General features: G+C 34.9%; 1 protein-coding gene across 2 annotated transcripts in view; it reads left to right on the forward strand.

Annotated features, from left to right (window-relative positions):
- The window catches only part of LOC149557754 (SIN-like family protein), a 155728-nt gene extending 136503 nt beyond the window's left edge, over nt 1-19225 (forward strand). Inside the window, exons 13-14 of one of the 2 annotated variants that reach the window (XM_089832273.1) lie at nt 16659-16717; nt 18740-19225. In XM_089832273.1, coding sequence (XP_089688399.1) covers nt 16659-16706 — 48 coding nt within the window. In that variant the 3' untranslated portion in view covers nt 16707-16717; nt 18740-19225. The remainder of the gene's footprint in view (nt 1-16658; nt 16718-18739) is intronic. The other variant, XM_089832272.1, reaches the window with a different exon arrangement.
- The last annotated feature ends 692 nt before the right edge of the window (nt 19226-19917 follow it).

Raw genomic sequence — 19917 nt, forward strand, 5'->3', positions numbered from 1 at the left:
TGATAAGTATCTCTATGATTAAGACTTCAAGAGGAGTTCTTCAGACTCAAATTTGTACATGAAGACTACTGACAGTGACATCATCCTTCTAGTTATTTATGTGGATGATTTGATCATCACAAGAAGTTCGACATCTTTGCTTTTGGGAATTAAACAGAGTTTATGCTAGTCTTTTGATATGTTTGACCTTGGGCTCATGCATTATTGCCTAGGTGTTGAGGTTTGGCAGCAGTCTTTTGGTATATTCATTTCTTAGTCCAAATAGGCCAAGGCTCTGTTAGACAAATTCCATATGCAGGATTGCAAGCCTGCATCTACACCCATGGAGAAAGGTCTCAAGTTATTAGCCAAGTCTAATTCTCCTCCCGTTGATGATAGTACATACAGGCAACTAGTAGGCAACCTCATCTACCTCTCTGTTACTATGTCTGATATCAGCTTCGCAGTCAGGTACTTCTCACACTTTATGAAAGCTCCCAAGGCCGATTATTGGATGGCAACAAAGCGTGTGCTTCATTATGTGAAGGGCACTACAGATTGTAGACTTCTTTACTCTCAGAGTTCTAACCCTAGACTCAGTGGGTTCACAGATTCAAATTGGGCAAACTCTGTTGACGATAAAAGGTCCACTTCTGGATATGTGTTCGGTGTGGGATCCAGTGCCATCACATGGACCAGTAAAAAGCAACAAACAATTTCGCTCTCCTCCATAGAGGTTAAATATAGAGGGACAATTAAGGCTTATTGTGAAGCTGTTTGGCTTCGTTGGATGCTTGGGGATATGCAAATGTCACTACTAGGACCCACCACTTTGTTTGTTGATAATGAAGGCATTATCAAATTAGTACGGAATCTAGTCTTCCATAAATGAACCAAGCATGTGAGGGTTCACTATCACTACATATGACAACTGGGTGAAGACGAGACAATAGACTTGCAGTATGTTCCTATAACAGATCAGACTGTAGACATTCTCAGCAAGCCTCTTGGTGTTTATAAGTTTGTCAAATTTAGAGGACAACTTGGTGTTGTGGATAGGTTAACCATTAAGGGAGGCTATTATGATAATAGATAGCTTCTTTTAATAACTATTATTATTTAATGGTTATCTATTTGTAATCTATTGTAAATATTTGAATGTTTCTAATAATTAGTTAATTGTTAGTCTTCTATTAGCTAGAATAGAATGTTTCTATTCTTTATGATCGTTTCGTAAGGAAACATAGTTCATTCTTTTTTGTATATATTGATCTATTGATCATTGTTTATAGCAAGCAAATATTTACCAATTACTTTGTAATAGTCACAAGGTTTAAAATTTGTGGGATTGACTATCAGGCACACAAACCTGCTACATCATTCTATCCTATCCCTTTTTTCTTTGTGGGATTAACCATCAGACACACAAACCTGTTAGACCATTTGATCCTACTCCATTTTTTTTTCATGGGATTAACTACTAGGCACACAAGCTTGCTAGACTATTTAATCCTATCCCTTTGGTGTGTTCACAATAAGGAACACTAACCATATTAGGCACGTTGATCATCTATTATTATGGTTTTGGATATGAGAAAGACTCAAGTCTATTGGGGGTGCGGTAGTTTCTTTGTCTCCTTAGTCATGATAAGATTGGCTCTTTCTTTTTGATCTACTTTACCATGAGGTTGAGACAACTCATACTCTAGCTAAAGTGGGGGCTGAATGAACCGTCTCAAAATGGATGTATTGTAATTTAAGACCTTTTAGCTCTTGTCCCATTGAGACCTTGTGGACTATGGATGGATTCGTGCTCAATCACCTCTTTCTCTTGTTAATCTCCTTATATTCTAGTTTCACTAGTGTAGTCTTCGAGACCTTAAGGTTGGCTTCTTGTGGGACAACCCTAGAACAAGTTGACCTCTTCTAGAATAGGTCAACCTCAAAATTGCTTTGTTCCAGAACAAGTTGACCACATTGACCTATTTCGGAACAAGTCGACCAAGTTGACCTAGTTTAGAAGAAGTTGACTTGTTCCCAGGGATTTTGGATCCCGGGCCCAATCTTGTCTTTGGGTTTTAAATTTAATTATCGGGTGTTCCTATCAACCAAGTTGACCACGTTAACCTATTTCAGAACAAGTTGACCTAGTTCAAAGAAAGGCGACTTGTTCCCTAGGGATTTTGGATCCCGGGCCCAATCTTGTCTTGGGGTTTTAAATTTAATTATCGGATGTACCTGACAGCTTGCTCTGATTTTGTGCTTGAAAACTAGTATAAAAGGAAGCCTAGGCATCTTATTTTCACATCAAGCAATTACAAGACAATCAAGATAACATCAAGAGACATCAAGCAAGCATTCAAGCATTCAAGAAAGCAGATCTCTATCAAGCATTCAAGGTGTTCAAAGATTCAAGGATCCTTTGTGAGCATTTCCTCTCAAGATTGTTGACCATCAAGGGATGAGATATACATTTGAGGCATTCATCATCTTGTTTATTAATGCACAGTTACATCCATGACTCTATGATGTGGTTTTGGTAGATCCATTGCATTTATGGAGATATTTTACATCCCTCATTGCAAGTTCAACATCTACAATATTTAAACATTGCAAATCCTTATTGACAAGGATTTCAATGAGCAAGGTGAATATTTACATTTGCCTTGCTTTCATTACATATTTACTTTTCAATTTTAAGGTTGATTCCTCAATCTAGGGCTTGACCAAGGTAAGACCCTCATCTACCCAAAATAAAAAACAAGATTTTGTGTGTAGAAGTTGGTTGTCAAAATTGCATCTACAGATGTGAAAAACATTCGCCGAGTCATTTATGTAGCAGTTGGGTCAAAGTTGCTATAGTGCCCCGTGAACATGATGACATTTTCAACTTAGAGTTGCTAGAAACTACTTTGTCCCCCTTGGGTGTGTGTATCCCTGTATCCAATTCGGAAATGTATTTGATACCACCTGGATACACATCAAACATTGTACCCATGTCTGCCTAAAAAAACTTAATTTTCCAACCATGCCAAATACTATGTGATTTGATTTTTTTAAAAGATTTGACCTAAATCTTCCCATATTTAATCTGCAAAAAGCTTTATTAAATCAATTTAAAAGAAAATGATTTAAACAAAACTTGCACCAAATGAGAAAGACAAATAATATGTTTTTCTATTTCAACAACCCATTTTTTGGGTTATCTTCTAATGCAACTGTACTATGTTTACATATTGTGAAGTGTTAAATTAACATATAAATATTTATGGGTCAATATTGCCTTTGAAGCAATGAAAATCTCCTCTAATAACTCAAAAACTATGTTAAATATATGCATGTGTTATTTATTAATGTTGTGTCTAGCCGTATACATATTGGTGGTCTTAAAAAATGGCCGTATCCGTACCCAATACCATATCCGTATCCATGTAACTTTTTTTCAACATCTAAAGGAACACGGTGACATTTTTGATGTCTTCTTGAGACCCTAAGAAAAATAATATTTTGTGGGTTTTCTGTGATGTTCCCCACTCTAAGGGTTATCAAACCGACTCTTGACAATTCGTTAAACACTTAGCATGTAATCAGAAATGATGCTTGAAACAATTCACCAAGTAATGGATGAAACTTGTGCAGTAAAATACCAACAATAATTTGGGAAAGAAACTGACTGTTATCAGCAATTTGACTGGTATAAACTCTAACGGAAATAACAATTATTGCAATATTCAAGCAGTGTGATCAAAATAATTTCTTCAATTATCAATGTACAAAAAATATTGGAACCTGGATCACCCAGAATCAGAAAGCCCTAGAGTTGAGAGTCATCTGCTGTGCTAGTTCCACCAATGCATCCAAAATCTTTTGATGGCGATGTCCTTGATTAACTTCTGAATAAGCTGAAAGGAAATACTTGCGACCCTCAAGATCCTTTGCCTCTGAAAAAAAAACCACAGGGATTGGATGATAACTGGATCACCAAGAATCACCAAACTGATGCTGGAGTTTGAATGCAGACGTCGGATTCAAATAACGCCCAGTTCCCGCTGTGTAATAACCGTCACAGTTCATATCGCAAATGTCTGGAGTGGGCGGCCGAAACTCTGTTGATATATAGTTTGCAATCCGGTTACACTAGTGGTCTGGAATGACGTACGCAAGAATGCCCTTGGATATCCTTCGTTAATGATCCAAATGGTGATTGCCGGTACAAACAATTTAATCGCACAAACCTGAATTGTGTGACAAGCCCAAATCTTTCTTTTAATCCTCCGCCAAGAAACAATTCCGTCACTTGCGATTGCTTCAACCTTGCAATATTCACTGGCCCTCTAATGACGAAAATGCCATGAAGAAGGACGCCTGGCTCGGGTGAATTAAATCCTGCTTACTTGGAGGTGATTCGGCTATTAATTACCACAAAATTTTTAGCCCTTTGACCTGTTGATCTGGATCGTAGTCTTGTCCGATACTAGTAAGTTCATTTCCCTAGCTTCCCTTTAATTTCCTCTAATCCTGCAATTAGGTGATGGGTAGAAATGGATTAATCAATCAGTAATGCAAGAAACTCCCACTTGACCTTAGGCCACAAATTTTGCCCCGATGAAATCACTGAAATGTCACCTCCTATTGTGCAATAATTCAGGTGATATTCCACACCCTCAAAATTGCTTATCAATGGGAGTTTTCGTTCCCAAAGATAAATTGAGAATTTGCAGATCAATGACTACAAATTGCTCCAACTGAAGAAGAAGTAGAATCCACAAACCCGCTTGTGCAAATGGGTGCCTCTTGTCCTCTATTTATTCACTTTTTGAGAAGTCACTTGAAGCTTCCAGAATCGTCCTTTATAATATCTTATTATAATGCACTTTTATTATCAAATAACTTTTATAAAAATTAAATAACTTTATTAAATTAAAAGTGCAATCTTAATTCATCATTAGAATATGTAGACCCCATTTATTGAATGTAGCAAAATGCAATCTTCTGGCGACGAGATGACTCTCTCTCCAAGATTATTTGCCTACGAGAGTCGGTGATAGGCAAATCTACTGTAGGAATTGTGTCGCTAAAAAGGGGACATGACATTTTCAGTTGTGATCGCAAATTTGTAGTTGGAAGTTCCCTCACACTTTCAAATCCACAATTTTTAGAGCAAAAAAACATATTCTTCTACACATTTCATGGCGAGTAATTTATCATTGATTTCATCTTTTGGTCTAGACTTATTCTCAAATCTTAATTGGGCTGATTGCTTACGTTTAGTACCTAGACCTATCTTACACTTCTCATTTAATCAATTAGCTCAATTGCACTTATTCATTTACACATCGTTATCAAATTTGCATTGCACAAAAGAGGACTTTCTTGCATAATTCCTTGATATGATTTGACTTTAGCATTAGCATCCATTTGTCCTTTTCAGGTTTTCTAATCTAACTTAAGTTTTATTGAGAGTTATGTTTGGAAGCCCCTCTTTCTCTTGTTTTGAATGGCTTAGTGTGAAAGTGTTTAGTTGATGAATTCATCTCATCTAACCAATAGTGTTAAATTCATTGATTGCATTTTGCCCCTAAATAATGTCTAATGCAATATAAGTGTCAAAAGGTGACTTTTTGGGCATTTTTTTCCTTTTGGGTATGTGGAGACTTTTGGAAGCACCCAGATGCATGCAGGTGCCATCCAAATGTGGCCAACATGTTTTCGGAAGCACGTAGATGCCTCTTAGAGGCATCTCCACGCTTTGGATGCCTAAAGGCCGCATTTGGATGGCATCCACAAGGCTTCCGCCTTTGGATCAACATCTAGACTCATTCGCTTCTGCTTCTAGAGGTAGGAAGCTCGCATCGGCTACTAAGGTTTCAACTATTGAATTTTATTGTATATGTATATGCGTTGCAAATTCTGCCATCTTATAGTGAACCAGTTGCCATGTGAAAAAAATAGATCACATTGTGTGAAACAATATAGTGCTGCTAAACACATCTTTTTCACCTAAAACTTACGCTTCCTTCTAGACTTGTCCAGATTAGCTCCCATAGCCTTGAAAATTATGTAGTGGACTTCAAGAAGTCTTCTACATGGGTCTTGTAGTGACACTGGACACATGCAGTGGATTATTTTGCCTTAATATTTGCAAAATATTTACATGCAGTATATAGTTTGGGTTTGACTCTTTGGACTTAATTGCTGTAGTATGCTTGCCGTGCTGCAGTGTTTAAAGGTGTATTTCTCAAGGTTCATTAATGGTTTAACCTATTAGTTTTTTATATCAATTGGACATGCTTTTAAGTCCACCTGAGCTACTTTAGTCATTGTGAACACTAGCACAATCATTACTAATTCCTATTTTATTTCTTAAATAAGTGAGAATCCTTTGACTATCTTATACTTACTCAGCAATTTCAGGCTCTGGAAATGTAGATGCTCGTACCTTTGGTTCCGTAACCTCTAGCTATTTCAATTCTAGCCTCCAATGCATGTCGTACAACTGTAAAATGAGAAGATTGAAAAATCTTTGGTCAAAATTGTCTTGGCTATCAGTCCATGTCTAGCATGATTTTTAAGCTTGTCATCAGCTTTGCATTGACTATTATTTAATTCAACCCTGTGGTATTGTTCCAATATTTGATCAAGTAACGGCAAGTATTTCTTCTACATAAAAAACCCATTTGATATTGTTGGATTTGTCTTCATTTGTTTAATCAGTATTGCCCATTTTCCCTTATCTTCTTCTGATGTATCATTTTTTAATGCTACTTTATGACTGGCTCCATTTTCATTTCAAGTCCTTGAATCATTTCTGTTTAAATGTCATATGTTGAACATTCAATATTAATATATTAAGAATTCTTTTCATTGTGAGCCTTTTAAAAACTTGGTGGAACATATTTTCTCCTCTTGATTCCTATACTGCTACATCAGCATGTCCTTCTCTCCAAATATCTGTTCTCAAGTGTAATGGGAACATTGTTGTATTGACCTAGAGTGTCCTGTCTCTCTACCTCCTTGAATCTCCTTCTAATATTTTTCACCTCTGTGGTTTTAATGTTATCTTTTCATAAGGCTTTAGTGCTAATTTTTTTTTTTTCTGTCTTATTCTTCAAGCTATATCTGCCTCTCAATTTCTATCCTAAGGCCATGCAAGTAAGGTTTTTGTCATATTATATATAATATTAACGAGTACAAATTTATCTTTTACCCAATTCTTATTTTTAACACTGGAACATGAGGAAATACTTTTGAACTTGGATTCCAGATATAATTTAATGGGGTTCATTTTAGATTTTAGATGCTCTATTCTGGCTTAAGATTGAGGGGTTCATTGTCCATGCAAATTACTCATCTGTGTGCATCCAAATTAAAACACTGCAAGATGAGGGAACAAATTTTATATAACATTTCACAAAGTAATTTAATGAGTTCCATTCTAGATTTTATATGCTTCAGTCTGAATAAGATTAGGAAGTCCAATGTCCACACAAGTTGCTGACCCCTATACATTCAAAATATTAAAAATAAAACTGCAAGATAGGGAAACAACTTTTAATTTTGGTTCCAGTATCAACTGATTAATCTAACAGTCTTCAATTTTGATTTTAGATTAGTTATAGATAGAAATTAGATGAATATTCAGGTCTATATTTTCCTAATTGACAAATCTGTTGTTTCAACTTGAATTTTTTTGTAAGACAAATTTCAAGATAAAACTCCATGTTACTACCAAAGCCAAGAGACATATTTTTAACTTTCCATGTCAGTCGGTGTTTGTTTCTCATCTCTTTCTGTAACATAATCCAAGAAAAGGAAAGAACATTTGAATGATATTAATTATTAGAGAAGGCATAGAATGTTCATCAATCAATGAAGAGATGACAGAAAGCTCACAAAAACAGGAAACAAATTTGGTTAAGTCAAAATATGCAAGTCAGTTTTGTTACAGCAGAGCATAAGGTTTCAAAATTTAAAAAATCATCCAACAGATGTTCAGGTGTATAAACGTGTGTCTGAAAGAAAAAGGAGGTCTAATTGAAAGGCAAACACTTAAGAGTGGGGCATTTCAAAGATCATCAGATGACAAGTAATAATGCCCAAAGATGTATTCACAGGATGGGGAAGACCAAACTCTTCTGCAGGTGTGCATATGAAACTAAGAGGCATGCATAGTAGTATTTGATTTGAAAAGCATGCTTGCATTCACAGGTGCATGCTTGGTTTTGCAGCGGTTTCTCTCATGCTAAAGAAGAGAAAGGGGAAAAGCTGTAAGTTCAAAATCATAGATTTCTATTGACTGGCACAGCCTTGAATAAGGGATAGTCAAGCACACCATTATATCACAAAATGATGCATTCCATGAAGTAAACTTTAATATATAATAAATCAGATCAGAGACATCTTTGTATGAAAGAGAGCACACCTAAAAATCATAGAGAAAATGAATTCCACAGAGGTGAATATATAGGTCTGCATGTGTACAGTTGAAGCATAAATGTATGCTTATACTCATAAAACATCAAGTGTGAATTCTAGGCATATTGAGGGGGTGTGTATGGTTTTATAGTGTTTGTTTAAAACATATTATAATTGTATGCTTAGCCTATGAGGCAGCTTATCAATGGCTTGTGAGAACGCATGTAATACCTTTGGATCATCACACAGAGGCACCCTTCCATCTATTTTTGTATACCATATGGAATTGAGAGCAAAGACTGCCATATCAAGTGAGGTATTAATAATGTTTTAGCTCTGCATCATAATAGGCCTAATATACTGCTTTTGCATACCATATGGGATTTAGAGTGTAGGCTGCCATATGAAGAAGGGTATTCATAATGTTTCAGCTCCACATCACAATAGGCCTAATATACTGCTCATAGGATGCTTAGGTCTAATTGTTTTCTACATCTTTCCCAACACACTATCAAATGTTTTACGAATATCTCCATGACTAGGATAGTTTGTATCAATATATCTAATGACATCTACAATGGGTGAGATGACAGAGCAAAGATACCTGCAAAATGCAAAAAACAGTTCAAAAGAATTATAAATTTATAATCAGAACTCTAAATTTTAATTTAATATAAAAATCAACAATCTAAAGACTAATATTTAATTTCAATGTTTGGATAAAATCAGCAACTTACCTAATTGTGGTCCTCCAACTATCATGAAAGATCTTTAGCTTGACCAATCTTCCTTCAGTAGAATTAGAATTAGACCATCGAGTCCTCTCTAGATTCACCATCAATTCTAGAGGCTCATGTGCCTCATTAGTAAGTGGCCTGCCTATAATAAATAATTGGAAAATCAAAACACATGTAACAATAATTTAAATAAAATAAAATGAAGGTTAATTCAAATTGGTATATCTTGTCTTAGCTGGTTTGAGGATTTCTTCTTTGAGGCCCTGAAAAGAGCAAGTGAATGAACATTTGAGCCTCTCTAGCTTTTGACACTACCTAATCTATCTTAATTTTTTTTCTAATGTGTGAACACAAGGAGTCCAAAAGATGTGCATATAAGCACCCTCTACCATCAAATCAACAAATTTGCACACACATGATGAATATATGAAACTTTTACAATATTAGTGGGCCCAATCTCCTCTATGGAATCTCTCGAAATGGTGAACTAAAGCTTTGCATCTTTATGCTTCCCTAAACAATCTATGGCTTTTCTAAAATAAGAACTGGCAGGGGATTTGACAGTGATATTGATGAGTGATCAATGTCTAACACCAGCCCATCCATCCATCACAATAGAGCACCTTGTACTGAGCCAAGTCCATTCCATATCCTCTAACAACACATTAGTGTTTGAATACTCTTTGTCTAGGAGGGTAGTTCGTAGCTTATAATCACCAAGAGGTGTAAATAAAGGCTCTTAGTGGCTATATTTGTCATCATTTGTTTGAAAGAAGAGGAATGGGCCCCGTGAAATGGGATAGCATTAGCAAAAAAGAATTTAGCAATGGATGATTGTAACTTCTCGTTCTTGTGCACTAGACATACTTTCAGCTGTTCCTCCTTTGTCACCACCACTCACCTTCTTGTCTCAGTAGGTACTAGTACCAATATGGATGACATGGGCCTAGATGATTGTGCACTTGATAAAGTAGGTGATGACATTGTCAAACCTTGTTTCCCCATTTTAGCCATTATGGGCAATCTATGACAATCTGTTCTCTCCTCTTCAGTTAAATTTGGATGAGCTATAACCCCATGATGACATGCAATAACCAAAAAAGTGAGATTTCACTCTTTTAAAGCTGCCCTAAAGTCATCATTACAAACATGACAAACTCACACCCTAGGCCCTTCTAAATTCTTTTTCTTTTGAACCCTAGATGTAACATATTGGAGAAGATGCTTTTTCTTGATGAAAGGGTCCTTTGTATAAGGGGACTTTAAAAAAGTTGTTGCTGCCTACTACTAGCTTCAACTCTAAGAGTTTGACTACCCTCCATTTCATTCACACTGCTACCCTCAGTTCTGGTCATTTTGATTTTTAAATTATTTTGAGATTGAAGAATGTTCAATGAAATGAAACAATGCAAAACACTTAAGAAAATCAGAGTGTTTGAAGCTTAAATTTTGATAAAAAATGAAAAATGAAAACTTGAAAGGATTTTTAAATGTACCTCTTCCAAGCTCTTGTGTCCTACAATGACATAATTACTTGCACAAACCCTTGCTTCTGCTCGTTGGAATTAGAAATCAAAACCCTTGCTGCTAATATACAATGAAAGAGAGAAATGTTTTGATGAAAAATAAAATGATAATATACAATGTATATGCCTCATTTTTTGTCTTTTTGGGCATATATGGTGGAGAGGCCCACCAATTGGGCAGATACAAGCCATGTAGGATTGTTTTTTGACTTTTGCCGAGCATTTCGGTTGGAGATGACTGTTCATCTTGGGGATGGTTATGGTGTACCTGCCTGTCCCAGGGATGTAGGACAGTCCTCGACATATTTTCATGCCATCTCTGGATTTTTGGGACATCCCTCATTGATTTTCAAAAATTGGGGATGGTGTGGATACCCCTGGATGTCCCTCCATCCTGGAAACATTCCTGCTGCAAGGAAAGGTGTTTTCAGGTTGAGGATAAATCCCTGCATTACCCTTACAAATATGAATTCATCTTTCACCTATAGCTCATTCACTTCATGCTTTTCACTTTTAAGAACATTTGCATGCTTTGATTTTTTTTTTTTCTCTTAGAGCAATTCCTTTGAAAGTGTCCAGGATCAAGATGGTAAAAGAACTCACGTATTAATCATATAGATGTGTTATTTCTTGATAAGTCATTTGGAGATTTTAGTGCGCTGCTTCCTTTTGCCTTTGATCCATACACTGAATGTACTTTCTGCATATTTTAGAGTGTATGCTTCTGCTCTAGGATGTCCAATTCACCTAGACTGGATGCCGGACCAGGGAAAGTTAGAACTGGTTTGTGGTCCTGGTCCTTTTCGACTGCTAGTCTGGATAGGGTTTGTAACTTAGCCATGTAGTTCGAACCAACTTATTCGACATTTGTACCTAGGAAGAGCAGTCACTAATTAGTCGAACACATGTTGATCTTAGTAATTTTTTCAGTTGTGTACATTTGTGTAAATACTATCAGGATGTTCAAGATAGGTTTCAGCTCTGTAGGAGTTAAAATGAAGATTCTAGATTTGGGGGTTCTCAAAAATTTTCAAACTTAGTAAATTTTCTGGATGCAGCATGCCTTCAATGCTGTAATCTCCCACAACCTATCCTAGTTTTTTGAGGTCAATGTGAAGCTGAAAAGAGGATTTTCTAATGGTTCTAAGTCATTTCCCCAGACTTAGCTCAACCACTTGCTCACACACAAGACAAACATTACTTTCCAGCAAGCCAAAAGTGCTCAAACTCACTCTCGGACTTTGAGACATGAAAATTGCTATTGCCTAAGACCACCTAAGAGGCTAAGACTATCTAAGGCCACCTAAGATTACCAAAGTCCACCTAATTCTATCTGAAACATGCTATCGAGAGAAAAACCTTTAAAAGGGAAGTGAAGAGATGAAGAAGATGATGAAGAAGAAGAATATCAATAAATTTATAATCCATTAGTTGAATCTGAAACAATGATACTTGCACTTGATGTTATATTATTTAATTTTAATGTTTTGAATTTTTGATGTTGAAGTTTATGGCGTTTTTGTTGTTTAAATGTCATTATAATATTATGTGGCATTCTTATCTTAACCCATGCTTCTAAGCTTCATATATATTTATATATATATATATCTTTTACATGTTTTTGTACTAACGAACCCAAACCCTTCTTCAATTTTTTTTGTGAACCAGTCCTTTATACCTGAACTTTGGACCAAATCCGAATTGGCATCCTAGCTTTTTCTTTATTCTGTTTTCTCTCCTTTTGCAAGATATGGTTGGATGCCTTCTCAAAATCAACTATTTGTGTCTCTATAATCAAGCTTAAGGATTCAACAAATAAATCATATGATGATGGCAAACTCCTCACAACGAGCTCTATTATGTCTTCATTATTTGCTGACTTTTGGAGAGCAGACAATTGATAACTGAGATCTTATGGATGTAGCAAGTATTCTGAGATGGATTTGTCTAACCAGTCTCCAAGATAAAGCATTTGGGCTTTACATTTTACCAAAGAGGGCTTGCATAGATGGCATTAAAGCTATTTTATGTCTCTTGTCATAGCCCTCTAGATCATGATTTGACTTTTTCTCCATCAACTTGATTTGGATTGCGATGGGTTAAAAATGAGGAATTGCTGAAATGAAATTGGATGTTTCAATGAAGCTTGTCACTGTAACAACTTTTTTCGGGTCTTGACTAACAACTAGCATATCAAAGGAATACAGTTATTACTTCATATTCATAGGAAGAAAGTTATATCAATTATGTTCATGTGAATGAGATTAATGGTTACAATTAAATAAACAAAAAAATTCATAACTAATAATTGAAGACATCATTAATGAATTTAACAAGGAATTTAAAATCTACATGCCGTAGAATTCAAGACTGAAATCTGTCTAGGAACACTTCTACAAAAACCCAAGGTAGTCCATATATACCGCTTAGGAACAAATAGCTATACCACTTTATTGCAATGACAAATACCTTCAAATACCACTATATCATCTAGGGCATCATATACCATTGTATCATTTAGGGCGTCAAATACCACTGTATCATTTAGGGCGTCAAATACAACTATATCATTTAGGGCATTAAATACCACTTATCTTTTAGGGCATCAAATACCATTGTATCATTCCTTTTCTTCCTATTGTTAACCATGGCAATAACATACAGTTAGAAGATACGCTCATATTCATTATTCACATAAATGAAAGACTGAAACAACAATTCATTGGATAAACCTATCCCTTGCATATAGATATATCCCGTGTTTAGTTGGAAGATCAACCGATCTAATTGGTTACCAATTATATTGATGAAAAAAGTTGCTTTCATTAAAGGAAATAACTAAATTGATGATATAAATCAATCCATCATATCTTCTACTTGTATAAACATCATAAAAGTAAAATACCTATTACTAACAAATGTTTGAATGCATAACCTATTGTTGTTTGGTGCATGTCCTGACATCTTGTGGAGAGGGGAAACATTGTCAGGGGCTTAACCTCCCAATTGTGGACCCTTCAAATATCCCCATATAATCTCATTCAAGAAAGGTCCTCTCTACCATCTAACACCTTATCCAGCCACTGGGCATCCTGTTACTTACTACCGCCACTCAACTTGACAACAGGGTACATATTGGACAAACATGAGCTTACTTAAAAGTTCATAGAGTTTAATTATATATTTTATCATGTATGATAGTTTTGATTTCTGTTCTTCCTTTTACAAGGATCTCCTCCACCTCTTCAACCTCTTTCATTTGGTCCTTCCGACGAGGGTGAGTCCTTGGTGATCAATCATTCTACTAAACATGGAATTCCTCCATTAACAATAAATTGCTGATTCTCAGCTGAAAACAAAAGATAAAACAACTCTGGCATTAAGCCGTTCTTGTGATTCAGAAATCATGAAATAAGATGTTTCACAGACGTACGTAGAATTGTTCATTATGAGAGTCACGCTTGTGCATTCCAACTCATTTCTTAAGCTAAATAGTTGGCATTTAATCATGAAGAAAGAACAAGAAAGGCCAACAAACATGAGCCGAGTATGTATATTTCACTTATAACATTGAAACATAAAATGATTGAGGAACAATGATAGGTTTAGATTTGTCAAGATAATTATTGGCATCAATTTCTGAATAAGAAGAATGAAAGTAAGCAATATCAACATAACCTGATCGATGATCAGTGAGACTCAAGAAGTCTTGACCGAGCGGCCAAACTATCTAAACTGTAGAGACAAATGGTAGAAATCTGATATGTAGAATCTCGTGAGGTAATTTAAACTTGATCTTCTAATGTATCAAATAGAGATGAGAGGAAAGAAAAGCTGAATGTCATCCTCAGTAATGTGAGAAGTTTAATATCATGAGTTGCGGCCCAAGATGGCAATTTTAAAACAAGATCCTCGGTTTCTTGGTTCACCGATTCAAAGATACAAGGAGCGCCAAGTGTATTCGACACCTCACATAGAGAGTTATAATTTGAAATATTAACGAGCTCCTTTGAAAAGTTTAATAAAACCAAAAGGTTTATGTATATATATATATATATATATATATATATATATATATATATATATATATATATATATATATATATATATATTTCCAATGATTGCCATAATGCTAATATTATGTCCATGGTTATACCTACTAGATACGTATATCTATGTACGTGCGTAATTCGGGAGATTATGATTTATTCTAACCTTATATCCTTTCGATATATACACATGTATATATGATGATGATGAAGAAAAATGGAGATGCCATCATAGAACAACAAAGGTAATGGTTTTGAACATGAATTTGATAATGATAGCTATATATTTTATATGTTTGACCAAATAGCTTATGGTATTGTCCAATGTACACTCTTGCTGGCCTAGTTGTTTACCCTTAGCCATGGTGATTTAGGATTCATACCTATTTGCCTAGTGATGGTGGTGACCACCCTGTGCCCAATTCTTTCCTGACAATGTTTCCACCCCTTTGACGTGCTCTCTACAAGGAGATTGTCCACAATTAAATCATATTACTATAACAAGTTATTAATCATAAACAATCATAATGGCTAACCGCCTTTTCAATTCCCACGAATTCATGATAAATAACCAACTTTCTAAAATAGCATTAAAATATCATCATAACAGTTAACTAGCATGCCAACATCATAAAAGATTATAATGATTAACCATCTTACCATTTCACATGATTGTAACTAATTTTACTTGTCAACAGACTTCACATGATACCTTGGTGGTTACATGAGCATTTCAAATGGAGCCAAAAAATGGGATGTAACAGTCACCATCTTTGCTTTTTCTAATTTGGGCCCTATGATCGAAATCCATAGTATTTAAAAATATTATTTTTGAATTTAGTTTATTTTTATCTTATTATTATATTATTTACCACTTAAAAATTTGCTAGGACTAATTAAAAATAATATTACTAAAATTTTAATAGAAGAAAGCGGACATGTTGGGAACTGTTTAGAAGAACAAGAGCTCTTGTTGAGCTGGAGTCCCTGCCTTGTACCAGGGTACATAGCTTAAATTTTTTATCTTTAGATTTTTTCTCAGCAGTAGTTTATGTGCCATCAAAAAGCAATGCTGACTGTAATGAGATTCCATTGAAATTGAACTACAAGTGACATGTTAATCTCCAGCTTGTGTACATTAACTTATTTAATACAAAATATGTAGCTTGCTTCAGCAACTTGATTAATACTAGAAAACAAGTTTGTGGGTGTCATAAGTCCTTAGTCTAAAGTCATAATTGTCAACCACAGACAAGGGAATTTGGTTAAGAATCATTAATGGACTTACGTATTTATTTTCCATTGAAAATGACTAATAGATTGAACAATTATTTTGGCAACAATGTTGTGTTTTGAATTGAAGTATTAGACAACGAAGGCATTTAAGGCTAAAAATAGGAGTAGAAGGGTTTCTAATTGAACATTGCCATAAGCAATAAATTGAAATTAGTATCATTTCTAAAGTTTTCTCTTGAATCATAACACTGGATGATTCAACTGAAAGCAATAAATATGATTATTAGTGTTTGATTATGCATCATATGAGGGCCTCTGTGTTTTGGCTGTAGGGTCATAAAATACAACTATGAAGTTTTCAATTGTGTAAACCACTCTTTTAGAAGTGAAAGTGCCTCATTATTATGATGGGGATATTGTGTTTAGTAGAAAAGCAGAGCAATTAAAAAAAATTAAAAGTACTGTCACTGCCTACAAATTTACACAATCGACCAACAAGTTAGAATTATATACGTAAGCACTTTAATTACAAATTGTGGTGGATTCTTTGAATCCAAACGCAGACAAGATTAAGTAGAATGTAGCCTCTGTTTATTGTATGTATGTGCAGGGCCGTTAGGCTTTTGTTTGAAATGTCGTCTGCAGTACTTTTACAAGGTGCAAATACCTATATATTATAGTGGTTTCTACTGGAAAATAATGTTTTCCTCCAACAGGACATCAGCTTTCAATCTGGGACTGGCTTGGATGGTGGCAGTGGATAATCATAACATAGGTAGGGAACTTGTATTTTTCCTGTTTCCTTTGCCCCCATCCTTGCCATATTCACTTATTAAATTCCTGTTTATGTCATCATCTTGCCCAGATCCACATGCAGATACAGATCTCATTGATTCAGTATAGTTAATGATTTCTACAATTCCTAAAATTGTACCAAAGCATAATCATTAACTGCAAATTCATGTTCTTGACTTGACATGTTCATCATTTCATAACCCAGCTTCAGAGATGTTGAGCACATCAAACCTGCACTCCTTTTTCCTTAGCTTTACTATGGTGTGCACTCATTTGATTTAACTTGGTTTGCCAAAGCAAAGTCTCGTTCGCTCTGAAAGGGAGGGTTTAAAAACACTTTTTGGACACCAACACAAGGAACCATACCATATTGTTGAGTAGGGCGATGCCACCCAAAGCAACAGAATTCAGTAACTTTGCATTCAATTTTAGGGGCTGGATATTTACAATTAACTTTGCTTCATGTCATCTTCCATTTTGGCACCATGATTCACTTTTTTCCCCTTTAAGCATGATCCATAAAAAAAAAACTGAGTATGCACCCACAACAGAGAGAGCTTCTCGGATCTTAACCAATCATAGGGTCTAAACTAGCGGCTGAGTGGAGCAAACGTACTAGTCAGATCTGTTAGGGTAAGAAAAATCTAGAACTTGGAAGATTTTAAAATGAAGTGTAGTTTTTATTTTTGTTAATTTTTAATTTAGAAAATAATTAAACCCCTAGTGAATTGCTGCTAAGCAGTAGGAACTTTGACTTATTTAACTTTAAGATATTAGATTGTTTTTATTATAAAAAATAATAGAGAAGGACAACTGAAAACATTAGTTCCCTGCCCATGTAGGCAGGGACTAATAATGAGCTTGGCACCATATTAGAGAAGAAGAAATATTTGTAGCATCACAAAGCTTTAGACAAGCGATACATTTTTGAAAGCAAGCCCAAATGTGGAAATGCTTCCAAATGCAAAATCTAACTGGAGAGATGATGCTGAAAATTATCTCACAAATCCTTACACTAAGGCAAATTAAATAAACATATACAAAAAAATTCAACAGATAAACACAAAACACAAGATATACGTGGGAAACCCTTATCAGGAAAAAACCCAGCACTCCAAAGCCAGACTCAATTGTATTATCAGCAACAACAATTACAATACAATCTACAGAGCTGCAACTCTCCAGGAGTATTCAGCTGTGATATCAAATCCAGAGCAATTTTGGCAGCATAACAACGCTCTTCAAACAAGGCTCTCTCACACACAATTCTCTACAACAATGCCTTGTATGTATAGAGTTTTTGTTCAAGAGGAAACACTTTCTAAAGAGTCTACATTCAACGCATCTACAAATTATTTTAGAAACTTCTTTATGCACAATTCTTGTGTAAAAACAAAGCATTAGATAATAAATCACCAAAAACTAGACGCTTTCTATTTTTCTACTCCAAGTCTTTTTTTTGGAAGATTCCAGCTTTATTTAGCAACTTTCCAAGAAAGCACAAATAGTACAGTAAATCATGGTAAGGCTAAGTCACCTTATCCCAACATTCTTCAGCGTATTTGTGCCTACGCTTACAATAGAAAGGCAAGTTGGCTTTCCATGGAATAACACACACACAAAACGAAATACTAAATCTTAAACAAAAGTTTAAATTACTAATTTGTCAATGCGAAACCAATACTAGGTTTTTAGGTAATATATCGTTTTAATCTATAATTTATCTAGCAATGACAAATAAAAGCTTTTAACTGTGCTATAGGGCATTTTTGCGTGGAAAAATATCCTCTCTATCTGCTTTGGCAACACACAGGTTGTTTAGTCTGTCAGAATCAAAACCGCTAAAGATTTTATGTTGTTTATATTTGTGCGTACCTTTTTGTTATCATAGTATATTAACATCATCTCACTTGGGTTTCATGGAACCGCTCTAGATTAATATCAGCTTATTCACACAACAATATTATTGTGTAACCTGACACGATATTTACTTCATATGTAGGTGATGAAGGAACTATGCATTTCAAAAGGTGGCGGTTGGGTACTAAAAACAGGAGATGGAAGACCAGAATAGCATCCTACTCAGTTTTCTTCCTCGGGATGAGTTATTGAGAGATGTAGCTCCGTCTACTGGAAAGAAGTGCATGGACTGTAACATTCCCCTTGATTATTCTGTAACTGTTAGAAATCAATTCATGTGGTATATTAGTCACATCCAATTCAGTTACAATATGAAGTGTCAATTTTGTTTACAATTGTAACATATAACAAACATTAATGGCTCCCATTACAAGAGTTCAATCTTACTGGAAACTTATTAGGAAAGGTCATAGTTGATTATTTGTGTAGAATTAACTGACAGGCATATTCTATACCATTCACGATGAATATTTGCGCACCAGAATTCAAATTTTAAGCATGAATTCTGTTCATATGTTAATGATAACATGAATATAATCAGTAATCATTTTTTTGGCAGTTCACCAAATTCTGCTGCATTTTCTATAAGATGCAATCCATAGATAAATTTGGATGTATACATACATAAAGATTTTTTGATGTACTTATCAAATCTGAATAAACGGAATTTTTTGGACGATATGAGTTTGCTGGCTTTAATTTTTCCTTTATAATGCTCTCACTAATAACTGCATCCTTAAAGCACTTCAATTTGAGTTTCTACTTATCTTCTTGTTAAGTTATTAAATGAATGATTTTCCTTTATTGAGATATAGATCACAAACTTGAAATTCATTTTGTTTTGTTTATTTTCCAAGATCAAATATTGTTCCCATTTACATTTAGAACTAAGATGCTAGTTTGGATTTGGGCTTGAAGAACCGCCTTGCTAGTAGGATAAAATTTTGAAATGGGGTTTGGGTTCGTTGACACACACGTGCATGTGCAACCTAGAAGCATGAGTCAAAATTAGAATGCCACATAGTATCAAAAAGAGAACATAAGCACCATAAACTTGTAATCATAGCATCACAGGTCAAGATCATACTATCATAGCATCATATATTTAAAATTCAACATCAAAGACTCAAAATATTAAAATGTCAAATGATAAATCAGAAAATCAAGTATCATTGTTTCAAGCTCAACTAATGGATTAATAATTTCTTCATTTTCTTCTTTCTCTTTGACATTAGTTGATTGACAAAAAGTTGTAAGGCC

The sequence above is a fragment of the Cupressus sempervirens genome, chromosome 5, assembly GCF_028749045.1.
Source record: "Cupressus sempervirens isolate cs-2001-9-10 chromosome 5, ASM2874904v1, whole genome shotgun sequence".
Classification (NCBI taxonomy): Eukaryota; Viridiplantae; Streptophyta; class Pinopsida; order Cupressales; family Cupressaceae; genus Cupressus; species Cupressus sempervirens.